This window comes from Grampus griseus, assembly GCF_964374135.1.
Source record: "Grampus griseus genome assembly, chromosome: 15".
NCBI classification, from domain to species: Eukaryota; Metazoa; Chordata; class Mammalia; order Artiodactyla; family Delphinidae; genus Grampus; species Grampus griseus.
Genome location: NC_139009.1, coordinates 45,031,224 through 45,050,000, shown reverse-complemented (window position 1 = coordinate 45,050,000; position 18,777 = coordinate 45,031,224). Strand labels below are relative to the sequence as shown.

General features: G+C 41.5%; 1 protein-coding gene across 1 annotated transcript in view; it reads right to left on the bottom strand.

Moving 5' to 3' along the window:
• EML6 (EMAP like 6) overlaps nt 1-18,464 on the bottom strand; it is a gene marked incomplete at both ends in the record, with an annotated part of 312,634 nt that extends 294,170 nt beyond the window's left edge. The window contains one exon of the mRNA XM_082672746.1: nt 18,268-18,464. Within this exon, the coding sequence (XP_082528872.1) occupies nt 18,268-18,464 (197 nt within the window). The remainder of the gene's footprint in view (nt 1-18,267) is intronic.
• Between the last annotated feature and the right edge of the window lie 313 nt (nt 18,465-18,777).

The window sequence follows — 18,777 nt, the reverse complement described above, 5'->3', positions numbered from 1 at the left end:
CGGCAAGTGGTGGCTACTCTTGTTGTGGTACGTGGGCTTCTCGTTGCAGTGGCTTCTCTTTTTGCGGAGCACGGGCTCTAGGTGCACGGGCTTCAGTAGTTGTGGCACATGGGCTCAGTAGTTGTGGCTTGCGGGCTCTAGAGCGCAGGCTCAGTAGTTGTGGTGCGCACTTAGCTGCTCCGCAGCGTATGGGATCTTCCCCGACCAGGGATCGAACCCATCTTCCCTGCATTGGCAGACGGATTCTTAACCCCTGCGCCACCAGGGAAGTGCCCAGTATTTTGTCTTTAAAACCTCTTCATATCTCTTTCCTGGCCTCTTCTTGCCCTCAACTCAGTATTTCTCATCATTGTCTCACTCTGTTCTGTCCATCAAAAAACCATTTGCCACCTCCTCTTCTAATCCACCTCCTATAGTAGAGTTGCCATTCATTCTTCCTCAGTCCTTATCTCCCTTATTAGACAATCTTCCTTAAAGGGGAAGTCCCACCCTCCAGGCTACAGATGATGGAACTGGTGGACATCCTGACCCTGCTGACCCTGCTAGGCCAATAAGATTCTATTTCCTGGAAATCTGGAATTAAGACTCACAAGACCTAATCAATTGGGTTTTTTGTGTGTTGTTTTTGGAGTATAATTGCTTTACAATGTCATGTTAGTTTCTGCTGTACAACGAAGTGAATCACTATATGTATACATATATCCCCTCCCTCTTGGACCTCCCTCCCATCCCCCCCATCCTGCCCATCTAGGTCATCACAGAGCACCGAGCTGAGCTCCCTGTGCTATATCGCAGAGTCCCACTAACTATCTATTTTACACATGGTAGTGTATTTATGTCAAACCTAATCTCCCAATTCATCCCACCCTCCCCTTCCCTCCACTGTGTCCAATCAATTGGTTTTGTAGGATCAAGCTGGGTCGTCATGTACAGTGAGGGGGTCCAGATGGCTTTTTTTTTTTTTTGGTGGCTATGTGCAAAATGGATCATTAAGTTAAGAAGCCAGTCTGCAGTAGGAGGAAATCAAAGCATATTTTATCCATAGAGAAGCAGAGATGTGAATCCCTGTGATGACGGGAACACTTGCAAGAGAAAGAAATAGGAAAAGAGTAGCCGCTTGATAACTGCAGTGTCTAAGAGGCCAGCCATACGCTCTGTAACTGAATTCCCGAAGGTTCTCTTGTCATCTTATGATCCCCTCCTTGTGTTTCTTTGAGAAAATTTCCATTTCTTGCAACTAATAATCTCTTACTTAGAAGGCATCCTGTCATTGGTAGAACTTGTTTTATTCTTACCCATGAAATCAATTCATAACGAACAGAGAAAAAAAATTTAATGACATTATTAAACAGGAGTTAAACTAAACAAAAATCCTCATGTCTTAAAATAATTCTCAATAACCTTAGAATAATCCTCTGACCAGCGTATTGATGTACTACCAGTCCAAAGAAAGCTTCTTTCCTCTCAGGGAGGTAGAGTTGGCCTGCCACTCCCCTCCTTCATGCGGATAGGAAAAGGAATGGTGGAGAATTAGTGGGCAATCCTAGAATCCTTCAACTTCTAGGTTGAGGCCATCCAGGTGTCTGCCTCACATTGAGGGAAGAAAGGAGGAAACTGATAAAGAGGTCAAGGGGTACCCTCTCTGACCACTCTCTTTGCTTTCCAGACCACCTCCACCTCCTCAGCTGTCTCAGTAGGTCTGTCTCCAGAAGCAAGATTGAAGACTACAAGTTCATTTTCAAAAACCAAGAATCTCTGGAAGTAAAAAAAGCCAATGTATAGACTGCTGCTGGTCCCTAAACCAACAGTTGCTAAACACTGCACCAGCTCCTCAAAGTATAAACGGTTATATTTTTTAAATATATAAAAATCTAAAAAAAAAATGGTCATGAAGAACCTAGGGGCAGGACAGGAATAAAGATGCAGACCTACTAGAGAATGGACTTGAGGACACGGGGAGGGGGAAGGGTAAGCTGGGACAAAGTGAGAGAGTGGCATGGACATAGATACACTACCAAACGTAAAATAGATAGCTAGTAGGAAGCAGCCACATAGCACAGGGAGATGAGCTCGGTGCTTTGTTACAACCTAGAGTGGTGGGATAGGGAGGGTGAGAGGGAGGGAGATGCAAGAGGGAAGAGATATGGAGACGTATGTATATGTATAGCTGATTCACTTTGTTATAAAGCAGAAACACATCATTGTAAAACAATTATACTCCAATAAAGATGTTAAAAAAATCTATATATCTTTCATAGGATATAATGGCATCTTTACAAACACAGAATGGTAACCAAAGCCTCAAATTTCTATTACTTCTAGGTTAATCTTTTTAATGATTGTTTCTGGGTCCCCAAACATTCAGTATCTTCTGTGTGCAAGGAATGGGCTGCCTGGTAGGGCAATTCAAAGGCTATAGACATCCAAGACAATTTAATGGGAAAAGAAAAGGCTTTTCAACAAACAGTGTTGTGACCACTGGATATCCACATGCAAAAAAATGAAGTTGGACCCCCTAGCTCACACTCAAAATGTATTATCTGCCTAAATGTCAAAGCTAAAACTATAAAACTTTCAGAAGAAAACACAGAAATAAATCTTCATGACCTTGGATTAGGTGATGGTTTCTTAGCTATAACACTAAAAGTGTAAGTGACAAGAGAAAAAGATAAATAAATTTGACATCATCAAAATTTTAAACTTTTGTGCTTCAAAGGACAACATCAAGAAAGTGAAAAGATAACTTACTGAATGGGAGAAAATACTTGCAAATACTATATCAGATGAGGGACTTATATTCAGAATATATAAAGAACTCTTACAACAATAAGAAGACAAGCCAATTAAAAATGGGCAAAGGATATGAATAGACCTTTTCTCCAAAGAATATACAAATGGCCAAAAAAATTATGAAAAGGTGATCAGTATTATTAGTTGTTAGGGAATGAAAATTAAAACCACAATGAGATACCACTTCTCACCCACAGGATGGCTATAATCAAAAAGACAATAACAAGTGTCAGTAAGGATGTAGTGGAATTGGAACTCTCATACATTGCTGATGAAATTGTTTGGAAAACAATTTGGCAGTACGTCAAAAAGTTACACATAGAGTTACCATAAGACACAGAAATTTCACTCCTAGGTATATACTCAACAGACTAGAAACCATATGTCTACACAAAGGCTGTGGCATACTCATCTGCTGCTCACAGCGGCACCCTAGCCATCTCCTTAACTTGTTCCAACCAGTTCCTGCTTGGTTCTTTCTGGAGAAGACAGAACACTGGGCTAGGGGGAACTTCAAGATGGCGGAGGAGTAAGACATGGATATCACCTTCCTCCCCACAAATACACCAAACATACATCTACATGTGGAACAACTCCTACAGAACACCTACTGAACGCTGACAGAAGATCTCAGACTTCCCAAAAGGCAAGGAACTCCCCATGTACCTGGGTAGGGCAAAAGAAAAACAGAGACAAAAGAATAGGGACAGGACCTGCACCTTGGGGAGGGAGCTGTGAAGGAGGAGAAGTTTCCACACACTGGGAAGCCCCTCCACTGGCAGAGATGGGGGGTGGCGGGGAGGAAGCTTCGGAGCCACAGAGGAGAGCACAGCAACAGGGGTGCAGAGGGCAAAGCAGAGAGATTCCTGCACAGAGGATCAGTGCCGACCAGCACTCACCAGTCTGAGAGGCTTGTCTGCTCACCTGCCGGGGCGGGCAGGGGCTAGGAGCTGAGGCTCCCACTTCGGAGGTCAGATCCCTGGGAGAGGACTAGGGTTGGCTGCGGGAACACAGCCTGAAGGGGGCTAGTGCGCCACAACTAGCTGGGAGGGAGTCTGGGGAAAAGTCTGGACCTGCCTAAGAGGCAAGACACCATTGTTTTGGGGTGCGCGAGGAAAGGGGATTCAGAGCACCATCTAAACGAGCTCCAGACACAGGCGCAAGTTGTGGCTATCAGCGCAGACACCAGAGACGGGCATGAAACACTAAGGCTGCTGCTGCCGCCACCAAGAAGCCTGTGTGTGAGAACAGGTCACTATCCACACCTCCCCTCCCAGGGGCCTGTGCAGCCTGCCACTGCCAGGGTCCCGGGATCCAGGGACAACTTCCTCAGGAGATCACACGGTGTGCCTCAGGATGTTGCAATGTCATGCTGGCCTCTGCCGCCACAGGCTCACCCCGCATTCCGTACCCCTCCCTCCCCCCAGCCTGAGTGAGCCAGAGCCCCCTAATCAGCTGCTCCTTTAACCCTGTCCTGTCTGGGCGGGAACAGTCGCCCTCAGGTGACCTACATGCAGAGGCAGGGCCAAATCCAAAGCTGAACCCCAGGAGCTGTGCGAACAAAGAAGAGAAAGGGAAATCTCTCCCAGCAGCCTTAGGAGCACAGGATTAAATCTCCACAATCAAACCTGATGTACCCTGCATCTGTGGAATACCTGAATAGACAACGAATCATCCCAAAATTGAGGAGGCGGACTTTGGGCGCAACTGTAGACATGGGGTTTCCTACCTGCATCTAATTTGTTTCTGGTTTTATGTTTATCTTAGTTTAGAATTTAGAGCTTATTATCACAGGTAGATTTGTTTACTGATTTGGTTGCTCTCTTCCTTTTATATATTTTTTTTTTCATTTTATCTTTTTGTGAGTGTGTATGTGCATGCTTCTTTGTGTGACTTTGTCTCTATGGCTTTGCTTTTACCATTTGTCCTAGGGTTCTGTCTGTCCGTTTTTTTGTTGTTGTTTATGTACAGTTTTTAGCGCTTGTTATCATTGGTGGATTTGTTTTTTGGTTTGGTTGCTCTCTTCTTTTCTTTCTTTCATATTACTTTTTAAATTTTTTTTATTTTTAATAATTTTTCAATTTTAATAAATTTATTTATTTTTCTTTCTTCCTTTCTTTCTTCCTTTCCTTCTTTCTTTCCCTTTCTTCCTCCCTCCCTTCCTCCCTCCCTCCCTCTCTTCCTTCCTTCCTTTCTTCCTTTTCTCCTTTTCTTCTGAGCAGTGTGGCTGACAGGGTCTTGGTGCTCCAGCCGGGTGTCAGGCCTGAGCCTCTGAGGTAGGAGAGCCAAGTTCAGGACACCGGTCCACCAGAGATCTCCCGGCCCCACATAATATCAAACAGCAAAAGTTCTCCCAGAGATCTCCATCTCAACACTAAGACCCAGCTCCACTTAACGACCAGCAAGCTACAGTGCTGGACACCCTATGCCAAACAACTAACAAGACAGGAACACAACCCCACCCATGAGCAGAGAGGCTGCCTAAAATCATAATAAGGTCACAGACACCCCAAAACATACCACCAGACTTGGTCCTGCCCACCAGAAAGACAAGATCGAGCCTCAACCACCAGAACACAGGCACCAGTCCCCTCCACCAGGAAGCCTACACAACCCACTGAACCAACCTTAGCCACTGGGGACAGACACCAAAAACAGTGGGAACTACGAACTTGAAAAGTTCCTGTGAAAAGGAGACCCCAAACACAGTAAGTTAACCAAAATGAGAAGACAGAGAAATACACAGCAGATGAAGGAACAAAGTAAAAACCCACCATACCAATCAAATGAAGAGGAAATAGGCAGTCTACCCGAAAAAGAATTCAGCGTAATGATAGTAAAGATGATCCAAAATCTTGGAAATAGAATGGAGAAAATACAAGAAACGTTTAACAAGGACCTAGAAGAACTAAAGAGCAAACAAACAATGATGAACAACACAATAAATGAAATTAAAAATTCTCTAGAAGGAATCAATAGCAGAATAACTAAGGCAGAAGAACAGATAAGTGACCTGGAAGATAAAATAGTGGAAATAACTACCACAGAGCAGAATAAAGAAAAGAGAATGAAAAGAATTGGGACACTCTCAGAGACCTCTGGGAGAACATTAACTGCACCAACATTCGAATTATAGGGGTCCCAAAAGAAGAAGAGGAAAAAAGAGGGTCTGGGAAAATATGTGAAGAGATTATAGTTGAAAACTTCCCTAATATACGAAAGGAAATAGTCAATCAAGTCCAGGAAGCACAGACAGTTCCATACAGGATAAATCCAAGGAGAAACACGCCAAGACACATATTAATCAAACTATCAAAAATTAAACACAAACAAAAAATATTAAAAGCAGCAAGGGAAAAGCAACAGATAACATACAAGGGAATCCCCATAAGGTTAACAGCTGATCTCGCAGCAGAAATTCTGCAAGCCAGAAGGCAGTGGCAGGACATGTTTAAAGTGATGAAAGAGAAAAACCTACAAACAAGATTACTCCATGCAGGGCATCCCCGATGGCGCAGTGGTTGAGAATCCGCCTGCCAATGCAGGGGACACGGGTTCGATCCCTGGTCCGGGAAGATCCCACATGCCGCGGAGCAACTAAGCTCGTGTGCCACAACTACTGAGCCTGTGCTCTAGAGCCCATGAGCCACAACTACTGAGCCCGTGTGCCGCAATTACTGAAGCCCGCACACCTAGAGCCCATGCTCCACAATGAGAGAAGCCACTGCAATCAGAAGCCCACACACCGCAAAAAAGAGTAGCCCCCACTTGCTGCAACTAGAGAAAGCCCGCATACAGCAATGAAGAACCAACACAGCCAAAAGTAAAAATAAATAAATTTTTTTTAAAAAAGAAAAAAAATTACTCTACACAGCAAGGATCTCATTCAGATTCGATAGAGAAATTAAAAACCTTTACAGACAAGCAAAAGCTAAGAGAATTCAGCACCAAGAAACCAGCTTTACAACAAATGGTAATGGAACTTCTCTAGGCAGGAAAAACAAGAGAAGGATAAGATCTACAATAACAAAACCAAAACAATTAAGAAAATGGTAATAGGAACATATACATAGATAACTACCTTAAATGTAAACGGATTAAATGCTCCAAACAAAAGACACAGGCTTGCTGAATGGATACAAAAACAGGACCCATATATATGCTGTCTACAAGAGACCCACTTCAGACCTAGGGACACATACACACTGAAACTGAGGAGATGGAAAAAGATATTCCATGCAAACGGAAATCAAAAGAAAGCTGGAGTAGCAGCTCTCATATCAGACAAAATAACTTTAAAATAAAGACTATTACAAGAGACAAAGAACACTACATAATGATCAAGGGATCACTCCAAGAAGAACATATAACAATTGTAAATATTTATGCACCCACCATAAGAGCACCTCAACACATAAGGCTAATGCTAACAGCCATAAAAAGGGAAATCGACAGTAACACAGTCATAGTAGGGGACTTAAACACTCCATTTTCATCAATGGACATATCATCCAACATGAAAATAAATAAGGAAACACAAGCTTTAAATGACACATTAAACAAAATGGATTTAATTGAAATTTATAGGACATTCCATCCAAAAACAACAGAATACACTTTCTTCTCAAGTGCTCATGGAACATGCTCCAGGATAGATCATATCTTGGGTCACAAATCAAGCCTTAGTAAACTGAAGAAAATTGAAATCATATCAAATATCTTTTCCGACCACAATGCTATGAGACTAGATATCAATTACAGGAAAATTATCTGTAAAAAATACAAGCACATGGAGGCTAAACAATACACCACTAAATAACCAAGAGCTCACTGAAGAAATCAAAGAGGAAATCAAAAAATACCTAGAAACAAATGACAATGAAAACACGATGACCTGAAACCCATGGGATGCAGCAAAAGCAGTTCTAACAGGGAAGTTTATAGTAATACAATCCTACCTCAAGAAACAAGAAACATGTCAAATAAACAACCTAACCTTACACCTAAAGCAATTAGAGAAAGAAGAACAAAAAAGCCCCAAAGTTATCAGAAGGAAAGAAATCATAAAGATCAGATCAGAAATAAGCGAAAAAGAAATGAAGGAAAAAATAGCAAAGATCAATAAAACTAAAAGCTGGCTCTTTGAGAAGATAAACAAAATTGATAAACCATTAGTCAGACTCATCAAGAATAAAAGGGAGAAGACTCAAATCAATAGAATTAGAAATGAAAAAATAGTAACAACTGACACTGCAGAAATACAAAGGATCATGAGAGATTACTACAAGCAACTATATGCAAATGAAATGGACAACCTGGAAGAAATGGACAAATTCTTAGAAAAGCACAACCTTCTGAGACTGAACCGGGAAGAAATAGAAAATATGAAGAGACCAATCACAAGCACTGAAATTGAAACTGTGATTAAAAATCTTCCAAAAAACAAAAGCCCAGGACTAAATGGCTTCACAGGCAAATTCTATCATTTAGAGAAGAACTAACACCTATCCTTCTCAAACTCTTCTAAAATATAGCAGAGGGAGGAACACTCCCAAACTCATTCTATGAGGCCACCATCACCCTGATACCAAAACCAGACAAAGATGTCACAAAAAAAAGAAAACTATAGGCCAATATCACTGATGAACATAGATGCAAAAATCCTCAACAAAATACTAGCAAACAGAATCCAACAGCACACTACAAGGATCAAACACCATGATCAAGTGGGGTTTACTCCAGGAATGCAAGGATTCTTCAATATGCACAAGTCAATCAATGTGATAAACCATATTATCAAACTGAAGGATAAAAACCATATGATAATCTCAATGGATACAGTAAAAGCTTTCGACAATATTCAACATCCATTTATGATAAAAACTCTCCAGAAAGTAGGCATAGAAGGAACTTACCTCAACATAATAAGGCAAACCATATATGGTTTGCCATATGTGACAAACCCACAGCCAACATCGTTCTCAATGGTGAAAAAATGAAACAATTCCCACTAAGATTAGGAACAAGACAAGGTTGCCCACTCTCACCACTATTATTCAACATAGTTTTGGAAGATTTAGCCACAGCAATCAGAGAAGGAAAAGAAACAAAAGGAATCCAGATAGGAAAGGAAGAAGTAAAACTGTCACTGTTTGCAGATGACATGATACTATACATAGAGAATCCTAAAGAAGCTACCAGAAAACTACTAGAGCTAATCAATGAATTTGGTAAAGTAGCAGGATACAAAATTAATGCACAGAAATCTCTTGCATTCCTATACACTAATGATAAAAAATCTGAAAAAGAAATTAAGAAAACATTCCCATTTACCATTGCAACAAAAAGAATAAAATACCTAGGAAAACACCTACCTGACAAAAGACATGTATGAAGAAAACTATAAGACAATGATGAAAGAAATTAAAGATGATACAAACAAGGGCTTCCCTTGTGGCGCAGTGGTTGAGAGTCCACCTGCAGATGCACGGGACGTGGGTTTGTGCCCCGGTCCGGGAAGATCCCACGTGCCGTGGAGTGGCTGGGCCCGTGAGCCATGGCCGCTGAGCCTGCGCGTCCAGAGCCTGTGCTCCACAACGGAAGAGGCCACAACAGTGAGAGGCCCGCGTACCGCAAAAAAAAAAAAAAAAAAAAAAGATACAAACAAATGGAGAGATATACCATGTCCTTGGACTGGAGGAATCAACATTGTGAAAATGACTACACTACCCAAAGCAATCTACAGATTCAATGCAATCCCTATCAAACTACCAATGGCATTTTTCACAGAACTCAAACAAAAAATTTCACAGTTTGTATGGAAACACAAAAGACCCCAAATAGTCAAAAGAATCTTGAGAAAGAAAAACAGAGCTGGAGGAATCAGGCTCCCTGACTTAAGACTATACTACAAAGATACAGTAACCAAGATAGTATGGTACTGGCACATAAACAGAAATATAGATCAATGGAACAGGAGAGAAAGCCCAGAGATAAACCCACACACATATGGTCACCTCATCTTTGATAAAGGATGCAAGAATATACAATGGAGAAAAGACAGCCTCTTCAATAAGTGGTGCTGGGAAAACTGGATAGCTACATGTGAAAGAATGAAATTAGAACACTCCCTAACACCATACACAAAAATAAACTGAAAATGGATTAAAGACCTAAATGTAGGGCCAGACAGTATAAAACTCTTAGAGGAAAACATAGAACACTCTTTGACATAAATCACAGCAAGATCCTTTTTGACCCACCTCCAAGAGAAATGGAAATAAAAACAAAAATAACTAATGGGACCTAATGAAACTTAAAAGCTTTTGCACAGCAAAGGAAACCATAAACAAGATGAAAAGACAACACTCAGAATGGGAGAAAATATCTGCAAATTAAGCAACTGACAAAGGATTAATCTCCAAAATATACAAGCAGCTCATGCAGCTCAATATCAAAAAAATAAACAACCCAATCCAAAAATGGGCAGAAGACCTAAATCGACATTTCTCCAAAGAAATTATACAGATTGCCAACAAACACATGAAAGGATGCTCAACATCACTAATCATTAGAGAAATGCAAATCAAAACTACAATGAGGTATCACCTCACACCAGTCAGAATGGCCATCATCAAAAAATGTACAAACAATAAATGCTGGAGAGGGTGTGGAGAAAAGGGAACCCTCTTGCACTGTTGGTGGGAATGTAAATTGATACAGCCACTATGGAGAACAGTATGCAGGTTCCTTAAAAAACTAAAAATAAAAATTTAAAAAAATAAAAAAAATTAAAAAAAACTAAAAATAGAACTACCATACAACCCAGCAATCCCACTACTGGGCATGTACCCTGAGAAAACCATAATTCAAAAAGAGTCACGTACAACAATGTTCATTGCAGCACTGTTTACAATAGCCAGGACATGGAAGCAACCTAAGTGTCCATCGACAGATGAATGGATAAAGAAGATGTGGCACATATATACAATGGAATATTACTCAGCCATAAAAAGAAACGAAACTGAGTTATTTGTAGTGAGGTGGATGGACCTAGAGTCTGTCATACAGAGTGAAGTAAGTCAGAAAGAGAAAAACAAATACCGTATGCTAACACATATATATGGAATCTAAAAAAAAAGGTTCTGAAGAACCTAGGGCCAGGACAGGAATAAAGACGCAGACATAGAGAATGGACTTGAGGACACGGGGAGGGGGAAGGGTAAGCTGGGACGAAGTGAGAGAGTGGCATGGACATATATACATTACCAAATGTAAAATAGATAGCTAGCGGGAAGCAGCTGCATAGCACAGGAAGATCAGCTCGGTGCTTTGTGTGCACCTAGAGGGGTGGGATAGGGAGTGCAGGAGGGAGACACAAGAGGAGGGGATATGGGGATATATGCATGTGTATAGCTGATTCACTTTTTTATGCAGCAGAAATTAGCATTCCATTGTAAAGCAATTATACTCCAATAAAGATGTTAAAAAAAAGAAAAGAACACTGTGCTAGGTGCCAACTTAATGAAAAATTGATTCTGTTAATTTAAGAATTTAATAAATATGAGTCATATATACATATATTATTAAAAGTCTATTTCACAAGATGGCAACATCTTTTGGGTTGAAAAAAAAAAAAAAACACTGGCCTACTGAGATCTGAAACATACAAATGAGGATCCGAACATCTTGCTGCATAGCAGACCAGCAGCATCAGCATCAACTGGAAGCTGGTTAGAAATGCAGGATGTCAGCCCTCACCACCAGACTTGCTGAATCAGAATCTGGATTTTATTAGTGAGTGCTTGGGTGACTCCTATGCACAATGATATTTGAGAAGAACTGTTTGCTGTCAAACATTTTAATTACATTTAAGTCCAATCCACATATGACAAATCGAATTAAACCTACAAGAGGAGGCTGACTGCTGAAGATGTGTAGGTCTGCTGGCTAAAGGCTAGCTTTCCATGCCGCTCCAGCTTACTGGGGAAAGAGTCAGTTCCAGAAGCAGAGTTAGCAAGGTAATCTTCCCAACAGCTTGCTTTTTCTTTTTTGTTGGCAAATACATCACCTACATTGCAAAGTTATTGAGATCCACATCCTTGTGGGTAGGAGAGGCCCTAGAACAGCCCTGCTTAAAGATGCTGCCATGAAACAGTTTTTCACTTACCACAGTATAATCTACATTCTGATTGACTGTTGGTGGTGGAGCCAATATAATTCTTTATAAGAGAGCATACTACAGTGTAACGTTTTTCAAGCTGTGATCCATTATATAGTAACCATATTTTAAAAATAAAAACATGGTCATATATTCTGAATTAAAAAGAGAATCATGACATGACCATAGCAAGTATACCCATAACAATAACTGAATGGAATATTTGTGACTGTCCTGGGAAATCTAGGACATATGCTGCCAAAACCCATGAGGCATTAATGAGAAGTACTATGACCTTGGTCTTTCTCTGGATATCTATACCAGAGTTCTGGGCACACCAAGTTCTTTGTCACCCTGGTGCTGCTGCACATAACTGCTCTTCTCCATCACATCTTCGCTTACCCCTTCTCATCCTTCAGGTCTCAGCTTAAATGCCATCTCCCTAGACAGCTGCTCTGGAAACCTTATCTAAGGTAGCTCCCACACCCCCACTCAACCCAGTTCCCCTCCAAGGCCATTCCCTCGTTAGTACTTATCACAATCTATTGATATATTCACCTTGCTTTCTTGTTCATGCATTGTTGGCTTCCTCCACCAGAATGGGGGCAAGAACTTGGTCATGTTCAAAGCTGCACCCCTGCATCTGGTACATTCTAGATGTGAAATAAGTTTTTGATGAATAAACAAATGAAGAAGAGTAAAATCTACCCAATTTAGAAAATAAATAAATCTTAATTAAAAATCACCAGACTATAGCTTATTAACAAAAATAACAATAGTAAAATCATTTATGAATAGACCGTAAGCTTCCATCAAAACCTTTCACTACATGCTCATGCCAATGAACAGAGCAAGTAAGATGCAACGAATAGTGTGGATGGTACCACTGAGTGACTTCGCTTAAATCTCTTTCCCTCTCTGAGCTGTACCTGTAAAATAAAGGCTATCTCTCAGAGCTGTGGATGAAGGGATTTCTCTCTGTGTGTGTGTGTGTGTGTGTGTGTGGTGCCTGTTACAGAGCAAGCACTCAACTCAATACAGGTTTGATTCTTTATAGCTACCCCCATGCTTCCCTTGTTCAAACTGGTCAAGGGACTGAAGAATATGAAATCACATCTCCAGGCCTTCATGTGAACCTGTTTACCCAACACTGCAGGCCCAACCATGGCTATTACACCCCTCTCTTCAAATTCAACAAGTGCAATTGAGTGCACCTGCAGCACCAGGTAATTTTAGCCAGGTCACAATTGAGACTTAACAAATTTTTAAAAAACATCTCCAGCAGTTCGTTGTTTCAGGTCATTGCTTCAAAGCTGGTGATGTTCCTAAGGTGAACTTGAACATGGTTCCATTTCTAAACAGAGTTCTAGTGATCTGCTTCAAATACCCTTAAATAAAGCACGAGGTTGAAAAACAGTTACAAGGAATCACAAACTTACTGAGTTCTGGTTAGAAACAAGGCACGATGGTAGGGACCACAGTAACCGAGAAGAATAAAAAAGTGTGTAAAGCAGTGAAGTGATAGCTCTGGGTTTTGGAATCAGACTGACTTGGGTTCCAATTCCCATTCTACAATCTGCTAAATAGTGACCATGGGCAACATCTTTAACCTTTCTGTGCTTCAGTTTCCTCACCAGTAAACTGAGGCTAACCACAGTACCAACGTCATGGGGTTGTCGAGAAGATGGAAGAGATAAATCTGTACACACATTTAGCACCGAGTCTGCACTCAGGAAATGTTGGCTCTGATTTTTTTTTTTTTTTTTGCGGTACGCAGGCCTCTCACTGCTGTGGCCTCTCTCGTTGCGGAGCACAGGCTCCGGACGCGCTGGCTCAGCGGCCATGGCTCACGGGCCCAGTCGCTCCGCGGCATGTGGGATCTTCCCGGACCGGGGCACGAACCCGTGTGCTCGGCATCGGCAGGCGGACTCTCAACCACTGCGCCACCAGGGAAGCCCGGCTCTGATTATTAAATTCATTCTCAGCCTCAAGGATCTTACATACATTTACAAATGAAAATATTCATAGTGAAACAACGGCACTAAATGATATATATCAAGCGAGCAGCATCGGTCACGAAAGACGCAAAACTTTAGGCGTGCAACGCGTTCCTTCATCTAAGGCACCCCTTCATCTAAGGATGGTAAAAGGTCTCATGGGAGAGGTGGGATTGAAACGGATGGGGCCATGCAAGACGCAGATACAAACAGGCTCCCTGCGGCGGGCACTTCCTATTTGCCAAACACTGTGGGGAACCTTGTATGTTATCTCCACAAGCTACAAGTTAGGTACCTCTAAACCTCCATTGCATGTATGAGAAGCTATTTTACTGATGATAGTTGAGACTCACAGAGGTTTAGTAGCTTCCCCAAGTCACCCAACTGGTGGCACATCTAGGTTCAAAATCAGGTCTGTCTGACCAAAGCCCATGCTCCCACCACTATGCCACTGGGGGAAAGGAATCAGGAGAAGAAGGATGAAGGGGGAGATAAATCATCCCAGCGTGAGACAGGAAAGAACATAGTACTCTTATTATATGGCAAGTGGGAAGCAAACAATTTATGGGTTTTTTTAAAGAAAAGGAAAATGAAGGTAGAAAGATGGGTTAAGAGCAGGGAGAATGGAAAACTCAGAATTTTGGACTTCAGACTATGAACAGTGAGGAAACATTTTTTTGTCTTTGGTGTATGTGTGTGTTTTTGATTAAATACTGTACTACTACTATCATTACTAAGAGCATTTATTGAGCAACAATTAAGGGCCAGGACCCATGCTAAACTATTTGCATACATTACTTCTAATAGTTACAATTCTGCAACTTAGGTGTTGTTACCCACCCTTTCACAAACAAACAAGGCCCTGAGAGGTCAAGCCACTCACTTGGATGCCTCTAGTAAACAAACAGCAGAGTGGGTTCAAACCCAAGTGGGTGTGAAATCAAAGTCAGCGCACTTTCCCCTAAAATGGTACTGCCGAAAAACCTCCCTTGCAACAGAGAGCTGAAAAATAAGAGAAACGAAAAGGGAGACAGGGGACTAGTCAGATGCAAAATAGGGATCCAGAGTAAGGAGAGAAATGTCTCAACTGGAGTCACTGTGAAAATGGATGGGAGGTGACAGAGAGCAAATGTGTTCATGACCTTTTCTTTCATTTGCTCCAGTACTGTGTCATGGTCTGCTACGTGCAGCAGAAACCAAGTTAGTAATTATTCCTGCCTGTATTACGGTCCTTGCCTTCAAGCCCTGATTTGAGTGTTGCTTTAATATTTATTTGTCCCACCACAATGTTATCAGAGCTAAAATATGGCATCATCCACTAATCTGTTAACTGTATTGAAGTGCAGTCATTCAAGAGAATAAAACTAAGCCTCCACATCCAATAAATCACATTATGCTTCACATATGAACATCTTAAAAAATCTGACTTAAACACATAGTCTGTCAAATCAGGAGGAAACATACGCTGAACTCTAATGAGCTCTGCCAAATCCTACAGTATTATTATTAAAGTTCATTGTGATCTCAGAGATGACAAGGTTTTCTAAAATGGAGTGTGGTATCAATATTTGTTGGACTGCTTTCTAGTTAATATTCTTGGGAAAGTAGCACAATAAATAAAACAGTGGGAAATGTATGCATTATGAATATATCTTTCAAACTAATGCAAAAGCTATGTGGACAATTACTTACATATCTCGTTTGATGGAATCAAGAGTTAGAAGTTTTAATATTTATGTCATGATTCCAAAAAACCCCAAACATTCTGCACTAGTACTTTAGCTTTAGTCCTCTTCATTCAATGAGAAACATCAATATTTTAAATAGAAAATCAGTAGTATAACTGGCTATACAGAAATCAGTTGAAATTCGTAAAGATAAAAGACTACAAATTTCCTTTCCATATATACAGTTAATACATTAATATTCCTAACATTTTACAATACTAATTTCAAACATCTAGTATGCTTCTGGGCATAAAATTATGAAGGAAATGGCACTTAAGAGTCTCATATACTAAGGATAAAAACAAATATTGCTTGTGTACTACCTTCATGGGAAAAAGATATTTACATATAGAAGATAAAGCAAAATAACATAAACACTCTACATTCTCTAATTTTACAGCTCTTAATTATATAATGATCTGTGGTCTGTGTTTTTTAATCTGTTGGACTTAATTTTATTCCTAGGTGCAAACACATACATGGATATTAAAGAACTCTGCTCACCTATACTCAGACCCAACCAAATATCATCGAAAATTTAACAATAAAGTCCTTTCTCTGCAGGCAGCCTTGCTACTATGTCACTGTAAAGCATAAAGATATAACTATCTTAATAAAAAGACCAGAAGCTAAATCATCTTTTTTTTTCTTTTCAAAATTGAAGCTCCTTGCAAACCCAGTTACACAAATAACTTCATTCACCTTATCTTCAAATCTGAGTGTTTCTTAAACTAAGCCAGGTATCATCACATCCCCACTAGTCCGATAGCCTGTCATAACAGTGGTTCACTGCAACTCCACCCTTTTCCCACCTTCAGTTTCAACAGTGCATTTAATTTTTTTCCTATTAGAGAAAAAAAATTAAGATTAGGAGTTCAAATCCTCAAAGTAGTTCAATGAACTGTCACATTACTATTATTTAACCGCAGGGAATTTTCTGTTTAATTGCCACTCTCTCCCTTCCCCCGAAGGACTACAACTTATTTTGACGGTGTAATGGAAAGCACTGCATTAAGAAAGAGCAAAAACATAATGGGTTTTAATTTTTAAACATCTAACCTTTTCACGAGTCACTGTTAATCATTTGCACCTGTGACTTTAATAATCAGTTCAGCAATTACAGAAGCAAAATCTCCAGGATGGGACTAGGTAAGGATGCCCCAATCACAACCATTACCATAGCAGGGAGAGAAGAAAGCTATTCTGTCATATGTGACATGAAGAAAGTTTTACATGTCAGTTCCACCCAATCTTGTGAACGGTAGAGCTCCTAGTACTTAAAATCTTCATCTTCTAAAATTCAAGATTTTTAAAAAATATATCTCACTGCATTTTCAAATATTAAGTTTTTACTTTCTGTAACAATTTTTTCAACTTTAGGGCTTGGGGGGGGGGGAAGAAAGCTCCAGAATACAGAATAATCACAACACTACAAGAGGGAAAAAGCTAGTTTTTAAAAATCATTCTTCCCACAGAGACATTAAGACCATTATCATTACACCACTTAACCATTTATTTCATTATGAAAGGAAACTTAGAGCACAAGTGGCAATATTCTGAAATGTGATGTTAGCGTGTTCTGCATCAATGAACACACAAGTCTGGAAGGTACAAATATGGTCTCTGTCAGTTGTAGTCCATCCTCAGCAAGTCATTTTCCCTGTGGGCTGAGGCTCCCATATGGAAATCTTCCCTAACTGCTGAAGGCTGAAAAGGATTCCCTGTGAACAGCATCTGGACCACACCTTGTCTGGTCACACAAGAAGCTGACAAGGGCTGGAGGAAAATGCGTCTGGTCCAAAGATAAGAGGACAGGGCCAAAAATCAAAATATATCCCTCTACAATTTAATAAGGAGGACCCCTAAGATGTCTATTCATCCAGTTTTGTTCTTCTAATCAGTCCCACCATCCGCTACTAGATGTTGGTCATTCTGTGGGCTGGCTGGTAGGGTTTTGTGGTCCAGCAACTGCCAGCCTTTTATAACCTCAGTGATGGTGTGGAAGCATCCATAAATATGCTTTTTGGCACTAAGTCACTACCAAGGGAAATATTAGAGAACAAACTCCCCACCCACTGCAGAAATTTCTTAGTTTCAAAGCATCTGGAATGAAGATCCCAATTACCTTTAGCAAAATTTCTTTTAGGGTTTTTTTTTTTTTTCAATCCTCTTGCTTGCTGAGGAACCTTCTAAAAAGCCCCCCAAAGATGATACCCACAGTTCAGGTTATTGGTCCTACATTTTCCTAGTTAGGGAGGGAGGGAGAAGTGTTTGATAGTTTACCCAGGATCCTTCCACTTGTAGCAGGAATGAACACCAAAAAAGCATCAGGACACTTAACTCCTTAGAGATTTAAAAGCCTTCCGGAGGAATAAAAAGAAATCTCTCTCTCCCCACCTGCACCCCCTACCCTGCTTCTGCCCTAGCCTTAGAATCAGTAGCCCTTCTGTAATTCCATGAGGTTCCAGAGAGACTCCTTTATTCCATGGGGCTTCCGGATCTGACCCCAGGAAAGCCCAGTTGGTCATCCTTCCCGTCATCCTTCCAACCTTCACACCCAACCCCTCCCCACCGCCCCAGGCCACCTCCTTACCTGATAATGTCGTCGTTGTGTCCCAAGAAGAATTTTTGGCTGTGCTCGCGGGTGCTGTAAACCACCCCGACGCCAGCCACAAAGTAGACCACTTCCTTGCCGGCGGTGTAGTACAGGTTGTTGCGGCACTGGTGACCCCGGTACCCGTACACCCACTCCAGCCGGAGCTGGCAGCTGGGAGCTGTCCGATCCGCCATGATAAGCTAACCCCACTCGCCCCCCGGTCGCTCCGCGTGCGGGTCCGCGGCCCCTGGGCTCCGGGTCTGTCCTCACCAAGGCTCGGGATGTGGAGGACCTGCAAGGGCTCAGCGTGCAGCGCCGGGCGCTGATTTCCGCGGCGACGCACAGACACAGACCAGCGCGCCAGCCGCAACCATCATCCGCCGCCGCCGCCGCCGGAGACGAGCCGCCAGGTACGCGGTCGCCAGACCCCGCCGGGCTCTCCGGCTCCCTCTCCACGGGAGAGGCGTCTTCTGGGGCGCCAGCACTCGCGCGCGCACGCCTCACTGC